The 19541-nt window shown below is 43.5% G+C and overlaps 1 protein-coding gene across 6 annotated transcripts in view; it reads right to left on the bottom strand.

The window, feature by feature from the left end:
• Nucleotides 1–19541, bottom strand: part of PHACTR2 (phosphatase and actin regulator 2) — a 225049-nt gene that overhangs the window by 68493 nt on the left and 137015 nt on the right. For all 6 annotated transcript variants that reach the window (XM_045842641.1, XM_045842642.1, XM_045842645.1 and 3 more), the window contains exon 2: nucleotides 7886–8053. In XM_045842641.1, the coding sequence (XP_045698597.1) occupies nucleotides 7886–8053 (168 nt within the window). The remainder of the gene's footprint in view (nucleotides 1–7885; nucleotides 8054–19541) is intronic.

The raw sequence follows: 19541 nt of genomic DNA, 5'->3' as shown, positions 1-19541 counted from the left end.
CACGGTGAGAAAGTGAATTGAAAATAGATCAAGAGGATGAAAGAACTTTAGGAAAAGATGGAAGGATCACCATGAGCAATGTGACTGAAATACATACGTGTGTGTGTGTGTGCGCGCGCGCGCATGCCAGGGGTTAGCTGGAAAAATTGGAGAGAATCTGTTTCAGGTCAATGGAAAGAAAAACCTCTCCAGTAACTACAGCTAGGAACTGGGAGCCCAGGGAGAAGCTGAATGACTATTCCTGCTTGGGGTTGCTAGAGACAGGAGGTTCTGCCCTCGAGACAGACCTAGAAGACTGATAAGGTCCTTTATAACCTCAACTGCAGACTCAGAAAGTGGTTTACCACAGTAACAATAAATCCTGTTTGGCTGTATTTGGATGAGTCTTAATAGGATCAGGCTGCAGGCGTGTTGTGGATTAAACTGAACGTTGTAAAATAATTTGGTTACACTTTCACCAGTCCAAGTAATCTCACAGCAGAACCCGGGACACTGCTAGCATGTAAGTTAGGCACTGTGTGAAGACAGAGGCAATAATGCATTATTTCAACTTACAAATGCATTCTTTGTTGGACTTGATGCTTAGAACCACCAAAAAACAGCACCAACAAGTGACAGATTCTAAACTTGGGCTCCACGAACCTGGCTTTCTGATGGATGGGACTTAAATTTAAGAAAGGAAGCCATACCAAAATGTTTATATGGCAGAGTTAAATCCCTTTCCTGGACTTCCGCTCCTCCGGTAAAACTGTGTAGAGCGAAATGACGTGATTCGATAGGGCCATGGTGCTGACAATAAGGGGTGGGCAAAAGCAGGTTTACAGTTTGGGGTACAGGAAACACAGTTTATTCTTGTGTTATTTGCTTATTAATTAGTGTGCAATTGTTGTATTAACTATAAACCTACTTTGTAGATACTAGAGTTAACAATCATGAAGTTCTTGCATGTGGGACATTTTAATTGTTAAATTATTGGATATAGAAAAGTTTAAAATGGACTACCTTCACAGTGTATGAACACCATTATTAGAAAAGAAGAAAACGCACGTGATTATTTAATAGGATTTCTCTGAGTGCTTTTCCTTCCTACTCCTCTTTGCTTAAATGTGGTCTGCCTTCCCGATGAACTCTCCCTGACCACCCTATTGGAAACTGTAACTTCCTTCCCACACTCCCAATTTCTTGCTTTATTTTCTCTCTTCTCACTTTCTGATATACTGTGTAAGTTACTGGGTTCACTTTCTGTAAACCCCTACTGGCTAAGCTCATACGAAAAGGCGGCTCTGCCTCTTCCATTTCCTGCTATAGCCCCGTGACCGAGCCTGGCGTGTAGCAGATGTCGCTGCTCTGAGAACACCTGAGAAGACAAGTGCGTGCTGTCTAACACACGAGCAAGGAGCTCTCTGTGGGCCTGGCTGTGCTGTGTGGTTACGGAAAGAGGGAGAGATTCTCCTCTCTGCCTCTGACACGCTGAGAGGGTGAATGACATGTGAAGGGCTTCCATCTTCTCAGCAGACCAAGACAAATAAAGACAAAATGATGTCATTTATTAATGCAACTAGACCCATCCTTAATATCACCCTGGGCAAATCCTCTAATTTTGCCCTGCCTTCTGAGGTATAGGAAATCCTTCCAAGCAGCAACATTATGCCTCTATGGTTACAGAGAATACTACTTCTGCGAAGACCAAACATAGGTTTGATTCTTGCCACTCAGTTTTCTACGTGTACACTATGGAAATCAAGCCAGCAAAAACCAAAACAGTTCCTGAGAGCAAATCCTTCTCGCAGCAAAAACTCTACTGTATGAAGCAAACCAATGTATTAGATTTATCTTCCAATGAGCAATCCTTACTGATCTGGGTAAGGAGTTGCCTTCTAGGAAAGCAACCTACTATATCATGGTCCCAAGTACTGGGTACGGTGCCAAATTGCTTGGGTTAAAATACTGCCTTTGCTTCCTTATCCGGCGTGTTTCCTTGGGCAAGTGATTTGAATCTTCCTGTTTTGGTGTCCTCATGAATAAAACTAGAATAATAGCAGCACTTGAACTTCTTAAGTTTTGATGATTAAATGAGTTACTGTGAATAAAGTTCTTGGAGCAGGGCCTGGCACATAATAGCATTCAGTGAAAATCAGCCATTATTATGATTAGGAAACGCTGAGTACCTTCAGTAAATTAAAGTTTTTACCAGACAACTCTCTACAAGTTACTCTGATTTGTAGAAAGCTGTTAACTTACAACAATGTTATCTAAAAATCTAGGCTGGCATTCCTTCCCCATGACAAAACAAATAAAAGTCATAATTTTAATGAAGAGAAGTTGCCTTGATTTTCTTTATTTAGAAGTATGACTGACTTTTAAAATAAAGGCAAAAAATAAAAACATTTTTTCCCTAATTATTTCATTGGTTTCTGTACAGTTGTATTATGGTTGCCACTGTGGCACAGAAGTTTTTGACTGGTATTTTAAATTACTCTCTTCCTCTTTCCACTATTGATTTTTACATCTTCCATTCCTTTTATAAAGTCCTAAAGCACCCAGTGCTCTATTTTTGGTTACAGTGGATGGTCACTAAATACGCAATTCAAGGCACATTTAAGTGTACACGCCAGGCCCCATTTATACAAAGCACCCGAAGTGGGGCAAAGCTGTGCACGACAGTCTCCGCCCTTCAATACTTGGCACAGTGAATCAGGAGCAGGCACGTAAACAGGGAAAGAAGTCAAAATATTTACGTCACCACAGCAGTGCCGGCAAAGGAGGGGAGCTTCCTACCCGGCTGAGGCAGAGTCCGGGCCAACAGCTCCAGAAAGAAGAGACGTGTGTGACCCTTGCACAGATGGTGGTCTCTCCCCGGGCATGGCTGTGGGAAGAGGGTGCTCAGAGAAAGAGGGAGGAGCAAAGCGAAGGGTCTGGGGACCAGCAGGCTCAGGGGTGCTCAGTGAGTGACCTGGTGTGTCCAAGGCTGTGACTGACAAAGATATGACAGCAAAGGTCAGTTTGGTTACTCCGAGGAGGACAGACGAATCTGGAAGTCATTTAGGAAACAATGTATGGTCAGTCACACTTTCTGAGTATGAGGTGACAGGACCCAGGTTCCACCTGTGGGAGATGCCCGTGTGGTGGTGTCAGAAGGATCTTTGGGGAGAGGCAGAGATGGGTGCTCTGCCTACCTGCGTCCACCAGTGCACGCAACCTCCGCTCCCTCCCCGCTCCTGGATGGATCCTGGGCTGTGTCATCCTAATACCAGGAGCTCCCAGCCCCGAGGGTGGGGTCTGCGAGGCTGTTCCCAGGGCTGTTCACTTTCTACAGGGAGTTTCTGTCCTGAATCCTTTGGTAACTTCCTGGCCTAGTTACCAGCTCAATCCCCTAGTTCCTTAGGATGGGGGCCCTATGTGGCTGGCCTGGAACTTGGAAAAGGGTTATCTTGCTTATTCCAGGGTTCCTGACAGCAGCGCCATCCTGAACCTTCTCTGCCAGCCTCACCAGCTAGGTCAGGTCCCTCTCTTGGGCGTCCTCTCCGGACCCAGCCCCTCCCTGACTTCTCTAGCATTCCATAGCTTCCCACGGTGAGTACAGCTAACACCTACATACAGCAGAGAGGCTACCTGCAACAATTGAGACAGAGAGTGATGAAGCCCAGACAATGGGGATGGGGAGGAAAGGCTGATGTTAGAGACCCTCCAACCAGGAGGAAAAAAATACATGGTTTAGGGAACTAGCCAGATGCGAAGATGGCAATAAGCAGGGGAGTCACAGGACTCCATGGTTCAGAGTCTGGATGCTACACAATGCCGTGTCTGCAATCGCCAGGATACCTGGGGTTGGCAGAGGATCTGTTTTGGTTTGGAACATGCTTGTACATAGTACTTTTCCATTCCCTCACCCCTCACCCCCTGTGCTCATTCATAGCAACAACCATCAGTAGCTTTCGTTTCTAGAATGAAAGCTCCGTGAGAGCAGAGACCTTGCTCGCTTATTCGCTGTGGAGTACCCAGCTCTAGCGCTGGGCCTGGCATATCCCGTACGTTCAGTGTAGATGCATGCAGACCATGGGGATGGGTTTTGTGTTGACATGTAGTCCTCAGGCAAGTGCTGCCCAGCAGGTGCTTCAGTGGAAGTGCCCGGGCCTCACCTAGAACCTGGGTTGGAGAGATGTGGGTACTGAGAAAAGAGGGTGTGATGAGGAAGGACACGTTCAAAGCATGAGAAGGGCCAAGACATGTAGCAACGCCCCCCCCGCCCCAAGATTCAGGAGAGATGAGGAGGGAAAGAGAGGGAGCAAAAGACAGCAAGAAGAGTCAAAGGCAACCAATATAATGACACCTTTTGTAAATCAAGGAGGAACTCAGTAATGGCAAATGTAGAAGCTGGAGTGGATGAATTCCATTCCAGAGACAAACTAAAGACAAACTAAACTTGTGACTGCGAGGCCTGGAGTGACCCCGAGGGAGTGCTGGGGGCTGCGGTGACGGCAGTGGGAAGTGGAATGAGAGTGCGGAGACACAATGGGTGCCACCAGTACAGGCTGGGTTTTCGAGGCATTTGGTTTTGATGGTGGCAGTCGATGCGGAAGTTAGAGGAACAGCTGTGTTGAGACACTCTTAGTTTGCGGTCTTGTTTTGTAGTCTTGCTTTGTACTGTTAGTTTTGGGGAGATGAAAGCATATTTAAAGATCCAGAGAGAGAAGCTTTCGTCTACCTCTCACCCCCACAACAGAAAGAGATGATTACACAGGGGAAAAAAGTGTAGATGCCATTCTGGAGAGAGGGAAGGGGCACAACCTGGAGATCAGGCGGCCCCGAACAAGAGCCCTCTCACTCAGGAAGAGAAAAGCAAAGACGAGAGGCACTGGGGAGGGTACACGCACAAGGGGGCTACTCTCCTGCCCTAGGACCCAGCAGCCCACAGACCAGCCTAAACCCGAGGTGAAGATGCAGACACCTTTGCTGCTTTAAAGCAAGGCCAGGGAGCTGGAAGTTGGGGCTCAGGCCCAGCCTGCCTTACAGGACAAGACCACCTTCCTAAAACACAGCTGACCAAAAGACCACCACAGCAGGCGGAGGACAGGATCCTCCTACCTCCTACCACTGCGGTAAATGTACGATGACGACGGCATGTATGACAATGGCATCTATAAGTCGGCATTGTGTCCCGTCTACTCCCAATGGAAAATTCCTACAGCAGAAACCCAGACTTAGGAAAAGCGGTATTAATCACTGTGTGGAGGAACACGGAAAGATTCACATCCATGTGTTTAAAAGCCAGGACTTTAAGAGAAGGAAAAACACAGAAAAATTACTTTTCTTGGAAGGAATTCATCTTCTTTCATATCCCAAGATATTGTGGGTGTGGCCTAAGGTATACTTTATAGGTTGCCAGATAGCACATGACCTTGGCCATATCCAAACAGCCAGATTTCCCTATTTCTGACATGATTTATGAAAAGAAGAAAACACCTTTCTCTTGGCTATTTCCAACCACATGGATTTTCCTCTGCATGTGACATCTTTCCTCCATGTGAAAAAAATCACGACCTATCATTTTGTGCCACACTTTATGTTAGGCCTTACTTATACATTTCAAAGCTCAGCAGGAATTTAAGCCTTAAAATAAACATACATGTAAGGTGATGATAAAATACTTTATAATGGGACATTTGATAACCTCTTATAAAATTCAAGTAAAACGTTAGTAATAATGTGGGTTTAAAAAAAGTCGTGCAAAGAAATGTAGGAGGCAAATTCACAAAGAATTGTTAACATATCATGTGGCTTGTTTTTATTCTTTCTCAATTTGATTTAAAAAGACAATGAGTCACCTAATGACTTTTTCAGGTTTTTAATGTAGTTTCGTAGTCTCTAGGAACTAGGGTATAGTATCCACCAAAAACTTCTTAGAGCTAAACTTATATGAAATCCTGTATGAATATTTTTTATTATTTAAATGTTCTAAAATATATATATTTTAAATATTTTATTTCCTTTTAGAGAGAAAGGAAAGGGAGCAAAACATCAGTGTGTGGTTGCCTCTCACACACCCCCTACTGGGGACCTGGCCCCCAACCCAGGCATGTGCCCTGACTGGGAATCGAACTACTGTCCAGCACCCCACTTCTACCTTGGGAAGTCATGGTAACAAGAAGAGCCATATTCCCCCAATGCTTAAGAAACTGTGAGAGGAGGCACTTCGGAAGGTCACTGTGGTTCCTTTCATAACTGAAGAGCATGGGAGAACAAGTGCCCAGCCAGGGCGTGGAAGGAGTCAAGGACCGACAACAGGAAGCACCTCAGAACTCAACTCATGGAACTCTGATCTGACTTGCTCAAGGTCACACAGCACCTTGGTGGCAAGGACACTGCTAGAACCCAGAGGTCCTCACTCAGCACAGCATTCTGTGCACCACTTACTTCCTACTGCCTCTTAATCCAAGAAGCCAATTAGGAACTAAAGAGGATTCAGTAACCAAGCTAGCATTATTTCACTCTAAGCCAAGTTTCTTTTCTGTTTCTATCTTTTTTAAATTTTTAATGATTTTATTTACTTATTTTTTAGAGAGGGGAACAGAGGGAAACAGGGAGGGAGAAAAACATCAATGTGTAGTTGCCTCTCACGTACCCGCTACTGGGACCTGGCCCACAACCCAAGAATGTGCCCTAGACTGGGAATTGAACCAGCAACCTTTGATTTGCAGGCCAGCACTCAGTCACTGAGCCACACCAGCCAGAGCTGTTTCTATCTTTTTATTCAGGAGATTTTCCAATATCTACAAGAGATGAGAATAATGAACCCCAGGTACCCATTACTCATCTTAAACAATTACCAACTTGTGGCCAATCTTCTTTCATCTCTACTCACCCATTTCCCAGGATTATTTTTAAACAAATCCCAGGTATAGTTACCATAGCTTTAAAAAAAAAAATAATAAATGCTCAAAGAAAATATATAGCTGCAAATGCATCAGAAACCATTTCTTTAGGAAAGCCAGATGTCCAATAGTTTTACCTTCTTTCACTGCTGAAGAACTAAAGGCTAGCTCTTAACTTGGCGCAGACCATGAGACACGCTCTGTGACCCTGTACACACAGTGAGAATCTTAGACTGTGGTGCAATGAGGAATTCTGATGAAGTGACTGTTTTGGACCGTAAGCATGGAAAAAGCTGAACTTAAGATATATTAATGAAATACCATGGATACTGGACTTAAGTTGGGCTTAATTCTGGCCTGAGATTTAAAGCCATCTTCCTCCAGCAGTCCATATGGAGGGTACTAAACAATATAATTCTTAAGGTTTAACAAATCCACAAAATAAAATAACAGAATATTTTGGCACCACTGGGGTTTGGCACCCTAGGACAGAGATCAGTCCTAAAGACGTGATGGAAATTTAAAATTAAACAACAAATATAGCAACATTTTTCTTTCATACACCTGTTCAGATTTTGCCCACAAACAAATACATTCCAAAAAAGACATTAAAAAATTTTAAGTTAACAGATAGGATTGTGCTGCTGGAACTAAGTAGGTAGAGATAGCTGTGTGTGTGTTTGCGTGTGTGCGCGCGTGTGTGAGTGTAAATGGATTCTTGCAGCTACAATAATGGCAAATAACATTTCTACTTCTAATTTCCCATTTTACCTTTCCCTCCCTACACATCAGCTTTTTACATGAATTTACAAGTATACATTTACAAGACTATGTTAGAAAGCCAAAACAATTAGAAAAAGGCAAATCAGAATTCAAAGTTGTTTCATCTTTAAATGAAATAATTTCATTTAAAATATGGATTTTTTCCAGAAAAAAACCTGCAAGTCACACTTCAACCTTTTGACCAATTTAACAATTCATCTCCTCTTCTAACAAAGTTATGATATTCATACCTGCTGAGGTTTCTCTAAATTTGTCACTGGTCTTCTTTTTCCTCCATTTCCAAGGCTTAAAGATTTTGCCAATGGTAGAAAGTTTCCCTTTTCTCTTGAAAGGAGGTGTTTGGGAACCCGCTGCTGGGCCATCTGAGTTTGCTATAGAAGCTTTGTCCAGTCCATCAACTGTATGAAGAAAAAGAAAGTCAGAGAAAAGCTGTAACACCAGTTTGAAAAACAACCGCATCTATTTCTCCCTGCACTGTTAATAGCAAGCATATCCACTTTAACTGGAATCTCACATCAAGTTTATTTTGCCCATTTCCTAGAACTCCTCTGATATCAATCAGTATAAATCAACAAGAAATTACAGTGCCCTTAGATAATCATTCTGTGGAAACAGAGAGAGGAGCAGCGAGAAGCTTATTTAATAGGTAGGGACCAAAAAATGTGGGTCATTGAAACAACTGAATCTGTGTGCAACAGGTACATCAATATTCTGTGCAGAAATAAAGTATCCTAAGTATTTCTGAACTAGGATGTTTCCCCACAGACTAGTTTGGCATTCTCAGTAGTGAATATTATAGTTACGGCTTCTGCTTTACCAGTTAAAATTTAGTGCCAAGAAGCTAAATTCTAATTTTCACAATGCTTAAACTATCTTTTGCTTCTTGTTGGGAACCACCCTGCCTGGTTTCAGAAGCTATAACCCCCTCCAAGGCTAAGGCTGAGGGAGCAACCTTGGGACCCTAAGCCACTCAGGAGACAAAAGCTTATCTCCCTGGCAGGAGCACTGCTTCTGCTCCTTTTACTTCATCCATAACTGGCCCCCAATACTTGGTCGGTTAGCCAATGACGGTTAAGATCTCTAAGTGGGGAACAATCTAAGACAGGCACGATTATGTGGGAGCCCTCAAGGAAGGACTTTGGGGGTTACAGCAAAAGGGGGTGATGGACCCTCGCCCCTCAACTTTGACAAAGCCTGAGTCCTCATTCTGTCTGCAAGAAGTCTCCTAATCTCTTGGCTGCCTTACTTCCCCTGACTGACTTAAGCCTGAAACAATGACAGAGGGTGGTGCAGCCCTGTGCGGGAAAGGGCAGGTTCCCCGGGTGATCAGGCCTGAGAAAGAATATGTAAAATCCTGTGAAACCTGCTTTGTTTAGAATGCTCTCAATTAAATGATAAGGGTCCAAGCAAGAAGTAAGTTTGTTCCTCAAAGTTTTACAGCTCTTCAGCTATCTGACCCTGACTCAAAATAGGCCCTCGGAGTTCCTTGTTATCTATTGTTTGATCCTGACTGCCTGGCAATGATTAATGAGCTTTGCCTGAATTCCTGTGCAAATGAACCCAATGAAAGCCCACTGAGGAACAGGCTCCTGGCCCTTCTCCTTTAAGAGATCCACCACCTTTCCTCCCCAGGCAGATCCAGTCTTGGTAGACTTATTCTCATCCATGGTGGTGGTGGTGGGGGTGCCCTGTGGGCAAAGCCCCCCCTGCCATAGCTTCTATTACAAAAAGTTTTCAGCCTGAAATAAATGACAACTATCACTACCAACAAGAAATATGTGGAAAATGTGGGTGCTGTGTAGGACAGAACATAGCTTTAGGCACCTCAGTCATGTTATTGATCAGAAGAAAGGCACAAAACCTATGTCTCCTTCCACTGTGTTCAACGCAGAAGGAAGGTACGATGATGAGGAATCATAATGTCAACAGTTGATAGTTGATAGTTGATAGTTGGGAAACTATCAACTTTTAGTGGCAAAAAACTGGAAGCAGCTCATGTTGGACAAACTACAGTGTTATTTCTGCAGTGAAACAGCACTTGGCAATTAAAACAAAAGTCACTGATACATACACTATATGTGCGCATGTCAAAAACATTGTGCTGGGGGGAAAAAGCAACATGCAAAAGTGTGAATACTGTGTGGTTCTGTTTATATGAAGTTTTAAAAGTGACAGAATAAATTTATGGTCAACACTGCCCTCCCACCCCGCCAAATAACAAAAAAGAAGAAGAAAGAAAGGAAAGCAGAACAGTAATGGCTTCTTGGGAGCGAGGTGGTGGTAAGAACTGAGAAGAGGCATGAGGAACTTCTCGGGGGATGGAGATGATCTCAGTACGGGACGGGCTGCACAAAGCCCATCAGGTGGTAATTCTGACATTGCGCACTTCATGTTATGTAAAATTTCTCTTTTAAAGGCCTGTAAGTAGTGAAGTCCAATTAATAACGTTCATGCTGATGTGTTTATGAGTGAAGTGTACTGAAATCCTTTAAAAATAACAAATGGATGGAGAGATGGGACGGACAGAGAAATACAGGGTGGGGCAAAAGTAGGTTTACAGTGGTGAGTCTGAAAACAGTTCATTCTTGCACTATTATTTATTAATTATTGTATTATTTCCCATACAAACAACTGCAGACCTGCTTCTGCCCCACCCTGTACACAATAAAGTAAAATGCTGCAAATTGTTAAGTGTTCGGTCAAGGTGGTAGATAGGGGATGATAAACGGTACAACTGGTTCATTTTCAAAACTTTCCTAACAAAATATTGCAAAAAACAAGACAAATAAAACAAAAATGGAATGACAAGGACTTTTTGCAGGAAAATGGAACGGACTTATTTTTAACTATTCCTCCTATGAAATAGAACATAAAAAGCCTGAGCGTTGCATATAAAACCAACATAAGAAGAGTCTGCCAGGGGAAAACAAGGTAGACCAGCCTGGGATCTCAGGTCCCAAAAAACAACACGGAGGTGAAGACCCTTGGCGTTTCTTCTTGTCTCATATATACCAGGACTTATAGCTGGAGAAAACATCAACGTTCATAGACTAAAACCTCAACAAAAGCCAAAGGAGTGGGAGAGGAACAGCCTAGCAAGATAGGAAACTTATAAATAGCTGCTCTACTATGGCCAATCACCACAGAAGAAACTACTCCCATCCCCGCCAGCAAAGGCGGAGTGGGGACACTACAGAGTTCTACCCTCATGGACCTCTACCAAGCAGCTCCACCACCAGAGTGATGTCAGAGAAGATGAAATACGAAGCCAGGACCTTTATGCCTGCCAGTTGGTGAGGAAGCATCCTCTACAGTGCCGGTGCAGAGCATGTGGGAGTTTGGACTGCCAACTGTGCCTGGCAGTAATAAGGTGACTCTCTTCCTCTTCTCCCAAATATTGGGGTGGTATTAGGCCACTTCCCAGCGGGAACAAGACCATGCCCACCCACTGTGGTGTCACTGGAGACCAGGCGGGGATCTGAAAATCTTACTGGGCCCGATAGTAACAAGGAGTCACCACCACCGCCATTCCCACCACCAGGTAGCAATGGAAGATAAGTGGGGAACCTGGATTTTCCTTTTCCACCTGGCAGTAATTGCTACAAAGCAATTCATCTTTGTAGTAATGAGGTAGCAACCCTTGCTTCAACTTGCCAGAGAGATGTCAGACAAAGCAAGTTAAAAGATTCAATAATATTTAGAGTCTTATGTAATACAAAAATGTCTAAGTTTCAATAAATAATTACTTGCCCCACCAAGAAGCAGGAAAAGCCTAAACTGAAAGAAAGAAGACAATCAGTACATGTCAACACCTAAATCCTTATGAGTACTCCTTCCAAACAAGATCGATAAATCCCATTCTTCCCACTAGTGAAGGCTACTCGAATTTCCGGTAGAAATGTAAATTCTCCTGTGTATGGCTCCTAACCTACTTTACCCTGCCCGCGCTGGCCACAGCGTGCGAGGCAGAGAGGCAGTTGTGACGGACTAATTTTGAAGTGAAGCCAGGGTAAAGAAGTAAAATCATTTATCTTACTTCCACTCCTGTCCAACTGCCTCCCTTAAACCAGGGGAAAACCCAGGGAGGAACTAAGTGCCTGGTATTTCTTCTTCATTGAGAATTTATGCTGAAGGGCTCAGTTTCGAACATTTTTGATGTTGTGAAATATAAAAGGGCTGACTATGACAAACATAGAAAGCGAAGTTTCCATCTCCAATCCATCTTTGTAGCAACAGACTCACATCCTAGTTCTCATCTTCTCTCAACCCACATATCCCGTTCCCTGACACTCCATAAAAACCTCTGCTCTGAACCCGGACCATTCAAGAATAGTCAATTGTTCTCTTGAAAACAAAAAGAACCAAAGAAAAACAAGAATCAAATAATTCCCTCAGTGACAGAAAGTGACAGATGGAGAGATTGAGTGAGGCAGTGGATGAGTGAAACACACCTTTATTTTCTTAAAGTACTGTTTCTAGGCTATTTTTTTAAGTAATTTTTTTTTTAGATTTTATTTATTTATTTTTTTAGAGGGGAAGGGAGGGAGAAAGAGAGAGAGAGAAAGAGAACCATCAATGTGCGGTTGCTGGGGGCCGTGGCCTGCAACCCAGGCATGTGGCCTGGCTGGGAATCTAACCTGCAACACTTTGGTTCGCAGCCCACGCTCAATCCACTGAGCTACGCCAGCCAGGGCTACCATTTCTAGGTTATTTGTGCCTTTGTGATTTATCATGCTTACATAATATTACCCCTGCATTTTAAATTTGTAGCAAAGTTTTTGTTTCTATTAGAATTCTGCCACTTGCCCCTTTAAAGGCCACAGAACATATGGCAAAGCATTAGGACAGCGCTTTGGCACGCCATAGCTTTATCTCCTACACTCAGGTGGGGCTTCTCTCTCAATGGCATGATGACTTTGGAAGTGTGTGGTCGTACATGGGGACATACAGACAAATTGTGGGCACAAAACCAAGTAGACAAGAGTCGACTGATTCTCTATGAGCCATCTCAGGTGAGATTGAACAACGGTTTCTAAGGTAGTCAGGGGGTTATCCTTGTCTTGAGTTGTTTATGGGGATTCTTCTCTCTGGCTCCTAAGTGCTCCCACTAGGTCAGATCAAATCTCTAGTGGAAGGGAAGAGAGAAGGAGGAGAAAAATCAAAATGCAAGTCATTACATGGGGAAGTGAGCTAGCAATTCTGAAACTGCTGTACCTGTACACTGGAATGGAACAAATGGACAGTGAGTATTGGGAGCCAGGCTTTCTCACTCCTGGAGAGAAAGGTTACAGATAAGCAAGGGGGAAGCCAGAGTGAGCCACGTGGTACTAGATTAGAGTTGGAAACATCACAAGGAACTTTTGTTTGGCCAGACATATAAAGAGTTCAGTTAGATAGATAAATAGGTGATAGGTAGGTAGGTAGGTAGGTAGGTAGATAGACAGACAGATAACGTGTACATTGGCTCAGCAGACACACATGTATTTCCTAGCTCTGTTTGCTCAGAGGACCCAGGACCAGCAATACCCCTGCAAGCACACGGAGCACTCAGGTCTTGGGTTCTAACAGCACTCTCCAATAAAAGGAATCCAATCTCTTCAAGGAAGTGGCTGCTTTCTGAGCTGGGGCAAGGAAAATGCTAGATGAGCCTGGAGCATCTTATAGTGCTGGAAAGTAAGCCAGTGCGCAAAAAACATACTGATAGAAGTATATCAAAGCCACACAGGAACCGACTGAAAGAGGTCCAAAGACCAAAGCTGAAACAATGTGAGCTAACAACGTAAGTAATGTATTAGATGACACTCTCAAGTATAAGACAAATATGCACTATCCACACTGATATAAATATTGAATGAATAAATAAATGTGGGAGAACAGATACCTCTGTACAGAGGACTTACAAATAATTTATATAAATACTCCTTCTCAAGGAGGTGGAGCTTACTCCTCACGCCTTAAATGTGGGCTACCCACAATGACTTCCTTCCAAAGAGTCCAGCACAGAAGGGGGGAGGAGTGGCTTTACGGTGGAAAGACCCAACAAACACCACCTGGGGGAAGCAACCTTGATTAACCTCCTCAGTTATGGCATGTTGGTAGCATCTACCCTTGAGAGGATGTGATGAGAATCACGCTTCAAAACCCACTGCTCCAGTGTAACCATGAGAGAAACATCAGACAAAACCAAATTGTGAGACATTTACAAATTACCTGACCAAATACACCTCAAAACTGTCCAGACCAATAAAAACAAGGAACGTGTGAGAAATGGTTACAGACCAGAAAAGGCTATGAAGACATGATGAATAAGTGTGATGTGGTATCTTGGAGGAAATACTGGAATGAAAAGGGCATTTGGGAAATTTGGGAGCGTGGGCTGAAACTAGTGACATCGTGGTGCACGGTAGAATTTCGTTAACAGTAATGCACCGAGGCTTGTAACACATGCATCATACTGGTAGGAGATGAAGAATGGGAGAAACTAAGTCGAAGGTAGATGAGAATGCTCTGCTATCTTGGCAACTTTTCTGCAAACCTATCCCTATTCTAAAATACAGGTTTCACTTGTTAAAATGCAGCATTAGCTCGCATGGCAGCTAATTTGGGAGAGTCACTAGGGAGGGGATGTCAGTTGCAGAGAGGACTCAGGGAGCACTAGCCTTTGTCAACAATTAGGATTTCTGCTCAAAGAAGGTTTGGAAGATAGTGCACTTCAGATCTGTGCATCTTCCTCTCCAAAATCTCCCTTTACCGATACTTTAAATTCCCAGTATTTTATTACTATGAGAATATTTACAGGTTATCGCACTGCTATTTAAACACTTTTTAGCATATGACAGACCCAATAAGGTAAGTTGTATTCAACATCCTGCAAGAAGCTAGACGGTGGGTCCAGTTTCACAATGGCAGCAGGACGTCCTCAAGACCAGTTCCTGTGACACCACGCAGAGGCGAGAGTCAGCTCACCTCCCAACACACCGCCCCCCGCCATCCTGGGATTCATACTGTGTACTGCCAGCGTAAAATAGCAGATTTGGGAATAAGAAGATAGAAAGTTACCCGTACTTTACTTTTAAATCGTTGAAGCTGAACAGTTTCTGATAATAACATTTTGTCTGAGAATCAAAAGTATGTTTCAAGGACTTAGATGTATTTACGACAGTTGAGGATGCAGGTTCTAGCTCATCCATTTCTTTTCCTCCCTGACCTCATGGGGGACGGACGAGAGCGGCACCACGCAGGAAGGGGAATCCCGTGGCTCCTGTTGTGGGGAGAGGTCTGCAGAGCGCGCTCCAACACTGAGCTAGTCACTGGCCCACCCCGGGTTTCACTCTCTCCTGAAAGTGGAACCAGTGAGCACTTTAGTAACAGCAGAACTTATTGAGTATTTCCTGTGTGTCAGGCACCGTGTTAAGCACTTTACCTTAATAGTTATTAGCTCATGCTAATTTTCACAATAGCTCTGAGATAAGTACCATCATTAGTCTCATTTTTCAGATGAGGAAACAAAGATTCCCAGAGGCTAGGCATCTAAGGCAGTATCAGGGATAGTGTGCGTGTGTGTGTGTGTGTGTGTGTGTGTGCGTGCGCATAGAGAAAGAGTAAATAAATGTTTACTGGTTAAATTACATGACTGAATCAAGAATAAATATCTTCCTCAAGTGACATACCAAGTAGGGGACAGAGCTTGGAACAGAAGTCAGGTCTGTCTGCCTCCAGAGATCAGCCTTTTACCCAGAGATGGGCTTTACCCTGGGGCTGTGACTCACCCAGGGAGTCAGGGAGGTCACGGACGTCACAGAGGTCACGGACAGGCACAGCGGGGGGGGGGGGGGGAGCAGACAGGATCATGGTCAATGATGCCAGCGGGCAGGGAGGCTCTGGAACAAAGGCGAAAGCAGAGCCGCCCTGAACAGAGCTGGTAGCTCTGGCTCGGGAACATCTCCCAGGCAGAGGGAGGCTTAGCTGGGACCACGAAGACGAGTACTAGGCTTTTCGGTGGAAATGAAAGTGGGAATGGCCTGAAAGTGAACCGACCAAGGGTGGCTGACCTTTGAAAGCGATGCCAAGAAAAATGTTCTCATCATCACCGTGCTGTGCTCCTAACAGACGGATGGTACACACCGAAAGATACACACACGACAAAGATAAAAACAAGCCACCGAAGTCATTGGAGTGTAGAATGCAGTTAAGAGTAACATTTTAAAAAGGAATTACAGAATTTCTAAACTTTCTACATTTAAATATATCTACTACTACTTAAAAATCTGAGAATAAGCCCTGCCTGGCATAGCTCAGTGGATTGAGCGCGGGCTGCGAACCAAAGTGTCGCAGGTTCGATTCCCAGCCAGGGTACATTCCTGGGTTGCAGGCCATGACCCCCAGCAACCGCACATTGATGTTTCTCTCTCTCTCTATCTCCCTCCCTTCCCTCTCTAAAAATAAATAAATAAAATCTTTAAAAAAAAATCTGAGAATAATAGAATTTGAGAATTAGAAATGACCTTAGCTCATGCAAAAAAATTTTGCTTTTACTCAGATAATAGTTCCCTTAAAAAAATAATCAGCAGTAAGGTAATAGTCAAGGCTAAAAATATTTTTTAAATTATTTAGTCATCGTCTTTTTAAAATCCAGCAAGAGTAAAAAGAACAGAATGTAAACAAGAAATTGAACTTAAAGAAAAATAAATAGAATGTGAAAAATTCTGCTATAATAGAGTCGAATGAAGGCAGCTAGTCCCCCGAGAGGAAGGCTGCTCTTAAAACGTGCCTCCAAATTCGCCAATTTCCGTTCTTCTGTGGCTTGAAAGAAACTATAAAGTTCTCTAAAGGGACTTGGGATGAGATCAGTACTTCCCACTGTCATTAAAGTTAATAATATGGAGCTTTCTCAAAATAAACTTTGAGGTAAAACATACACACAGAAAGTAAATGATTTTGCACATGTGATCACCATCCAGATCAAGGTCTAGTTCATTGCCAGGCCCAGAAGCTTCCTCGTGCCTCTTCCCAGTCAAACCTCCCCTCCCCTGGCCATTCCCCCCAAATAACCACTGTTACAACTTCCACCACCACCGATTTGGTTTATGTGTTTTTGAATTTCAACTTAGAGTAATACACCGCATTTCTTTTGTGTCTGTCTTCTCGCACTGAACATTACGTATATGAGATTCATCCAAATACAAGAGCATTTCAAAGTAAAGCTACCTAGTTACAAAATGAGAAAAATGCTACCTTAGCAAGACCTCGGATGACAGAGTTCTTGAAAGTGGTGAGCTTTAGAGACAGCTCTTCGTTTTAGAAAGGCTATCATTACCACTTTCTTTACCTGGAAAATGTAAATAATATCTCCTTTCCCTTACTAAGTTTCTAGGAGAGCTAATCTACCTTGCTACCATCTTTGGAGGTATTAAGGTTGCCCGGAAGCTGTGCTAAATTAGAAGCAAGATTAAAGGTGGAGAAGAAGTTTCTTTTCTGTCAATAATGACAGCTTTATGCTTCTTCTCTCTCTGCATAATGGAGCAGGCAGCCGTTCTGAGCGGGGCAATCCACGGAAACACGGGGCACGACATCATGATTTACATGAACAACAATCACGTTCCATAGTTCTCCATTACGTACGTATTTGAGCCCTATATATGAGGAAACCGAGACCTAAGAAGGCTGTGTGGCTGGCTTTCCAAATCATTAAATCATGGCAGAGACATCGTCTAGGTCATCTGATTTTGATCAAGTCTTTTTTCCGCACTCTACAAGCCTGTCCTCAATGGAATGATAGCTGAACTCGTGGTGAACCAGGAGCACCTCCCAGTAACTCTAACAGGGCAGTGAGGCTGTGTGTGTAGAACAAAGAGCAAAGAAGACATTGCACAGTCCAGAGAGACAATACATCGCAGTTAACGTTCTGGGTTTTGACCGTCCGATTGAGACGGTTAACTGTTAGCCAGGAAGACAGCTGAGTCCCAGACTTGACTCTGCTACTCAACTAGCCCTGTGATCTTCAGCAAGGACCCCGACACTTCCTGGCTGAAATTAGGGAAGTAGGTTAAATGGTCTTTAGGTTTCTTCCAACTTTAAAATGTCTATGCTTCTCATACTGCTTTTTGCTATGTATATCAAACTTCAGGTTGCATTTGGAACTATTTTAAGTGCTTTATGAATACTACCTCATTCATTCTCACCACAACCCTATGAAGTAGGTGCTACTAGTATTTCTATTTTATAAATGAGGAAGCTGAAGCCCAGAGAGACCAAGCAACTTGCCCAAGGTCACGGATGGTAAATGGGATTGAAACTCGACCATTTGCTTTGTAAAAAGTGGATCAAAGGGTCATGAGTGGGAATAGGATTCTATTCTAACAGAAGGCAAGACAAAAACCCTAATGAATAATAACTGAATTCCACCCCCAACCACTTCCTTGGGCTAATCCAAGAGCTGGGGCAGGTACTCTTTTGCTCTCTAAAGCTATGCCCGCTGTCATCATAGTCAAGTTCGTGCTGAACGTAGGCAGGGTGCACACCTCACTTATATTGACTATAGTCATTTGATTGCACAGAATCGTTATTTACCATTGTATGAATTTTAGAAATTGGATACCATCAGTTTTTTAACTTGTTTTTCTAACAGACACAGCCATTATTTTTAAACTCCCAAAGGGAAAAGCTACTAAAGACTTCCATCTGTCTGCAAGTCTGCACAGAGAACTTCAGAGTTTCAACTTGTGGCCAGCAGGCCTCAGAATGAGAGTGTGTTTGTGCAGCTGTGTGACATCCTGACGCACTGACATGAACAACATCCCCTAGACTTGCTGCAGGATATTCAACAGATTAAATAATGCCACTCATGTTTGGGGTTTAAAGAGGCTCTGAATGAGTGGGAAAGGGGTCACTTTGCAAATGGAAAATCAATTTTAATGTAAACAAAAGCATCTTGAGTTTTGAGTGTCAGCGTTACTACTACAAGCAAAGGGTTCCATGAACAGATATGATGGTTGTGCTTAAGAATAGCAAGAAGTCTGCTACACAGATGGAAAATAAGAACGGAACCAACCAGCTTTCTACCTCCCTTCCTTTCAAAGAGCCTAAGGCGGAGAGCAGGCCTGGCCGTGCGGAGGGTGTGCTGTGTTTGTGAAAAGGAAGAAAAAGTCGCTACATCTCAAGTGGACAAACCACCAAGTGAAAGAGAATTTCACCTCCTCTGCTGGGACAGTGACCGTTTGGTTTATGCAGAGCAACCATATGGGGATGAAATTTTAGGGGAGAAGCCGGCAGACCTTGTACATGAATCATAAAAAAGAATCAAATGCAATTTCATGACTTATGTAAGTAGCTAAATTTTGCCTCAGACAAAATTATTACAAATTTGCCATAGAGGATGAAATGTAGGAGAAGTTTATTAAAACAACACATTAAATCAGCATCTGCAGGTCAATAGGCTGGTGGGTAAATACATATAATGTGACTGCCTCTGTCCCTATTCCAACAGTCCCTTGGCAGGCACGCCATGTTCCCTGCACTGACATCTGTGAAGAGACTGGCGGCCACACGCAGAAACCTGGACCCTCTCCCCAATGAAACCCACAGGCCCCTACAATGGAAGGCAGGATTCTGGAAGGAGAATTTATGTCAATTAGTCATAAAGAGTCCTCACGGCACCCAATTTATAGCCTTGTCGTTCAATTAAGAGGTGACTGTGACAATCCAGGCATCCGAACTTGGGCGAGAGCAGTGAAAATGGACTGGAGATGACGAATGGACCCAAGAAACATTGAGGAAGAGGTAAGGAAACAGACGCGCCACCTAGAGAAGTCGAGGAGAACTGCGTGGCCTGGGCCTCTCTGAGGACTTGGTGGGATGTCAGGACGAGAAGATGACATGGAGAGAAGA

The sequence above is a fragment of the Phyllostomus hastatus genome, unplaced genomic scaffold (assembly GCF_019186645.2).
Source record: "Phyllostomus hastatus isolate PE091 unplaced genomic scaffold, TTU_PhHast_1.1 phas_contig_40, whole genome shotgun sequence".
Lineage (NCBI taxonomy): Eukaryota > Metazoa > Chordata > Mammalia > Chiroptera > Phyllostomidae > Phyllostomus > Phyllostomus hastatus.
This window is presented reverse-complemented; position numbering and strand designations above follow the sequence as displayed.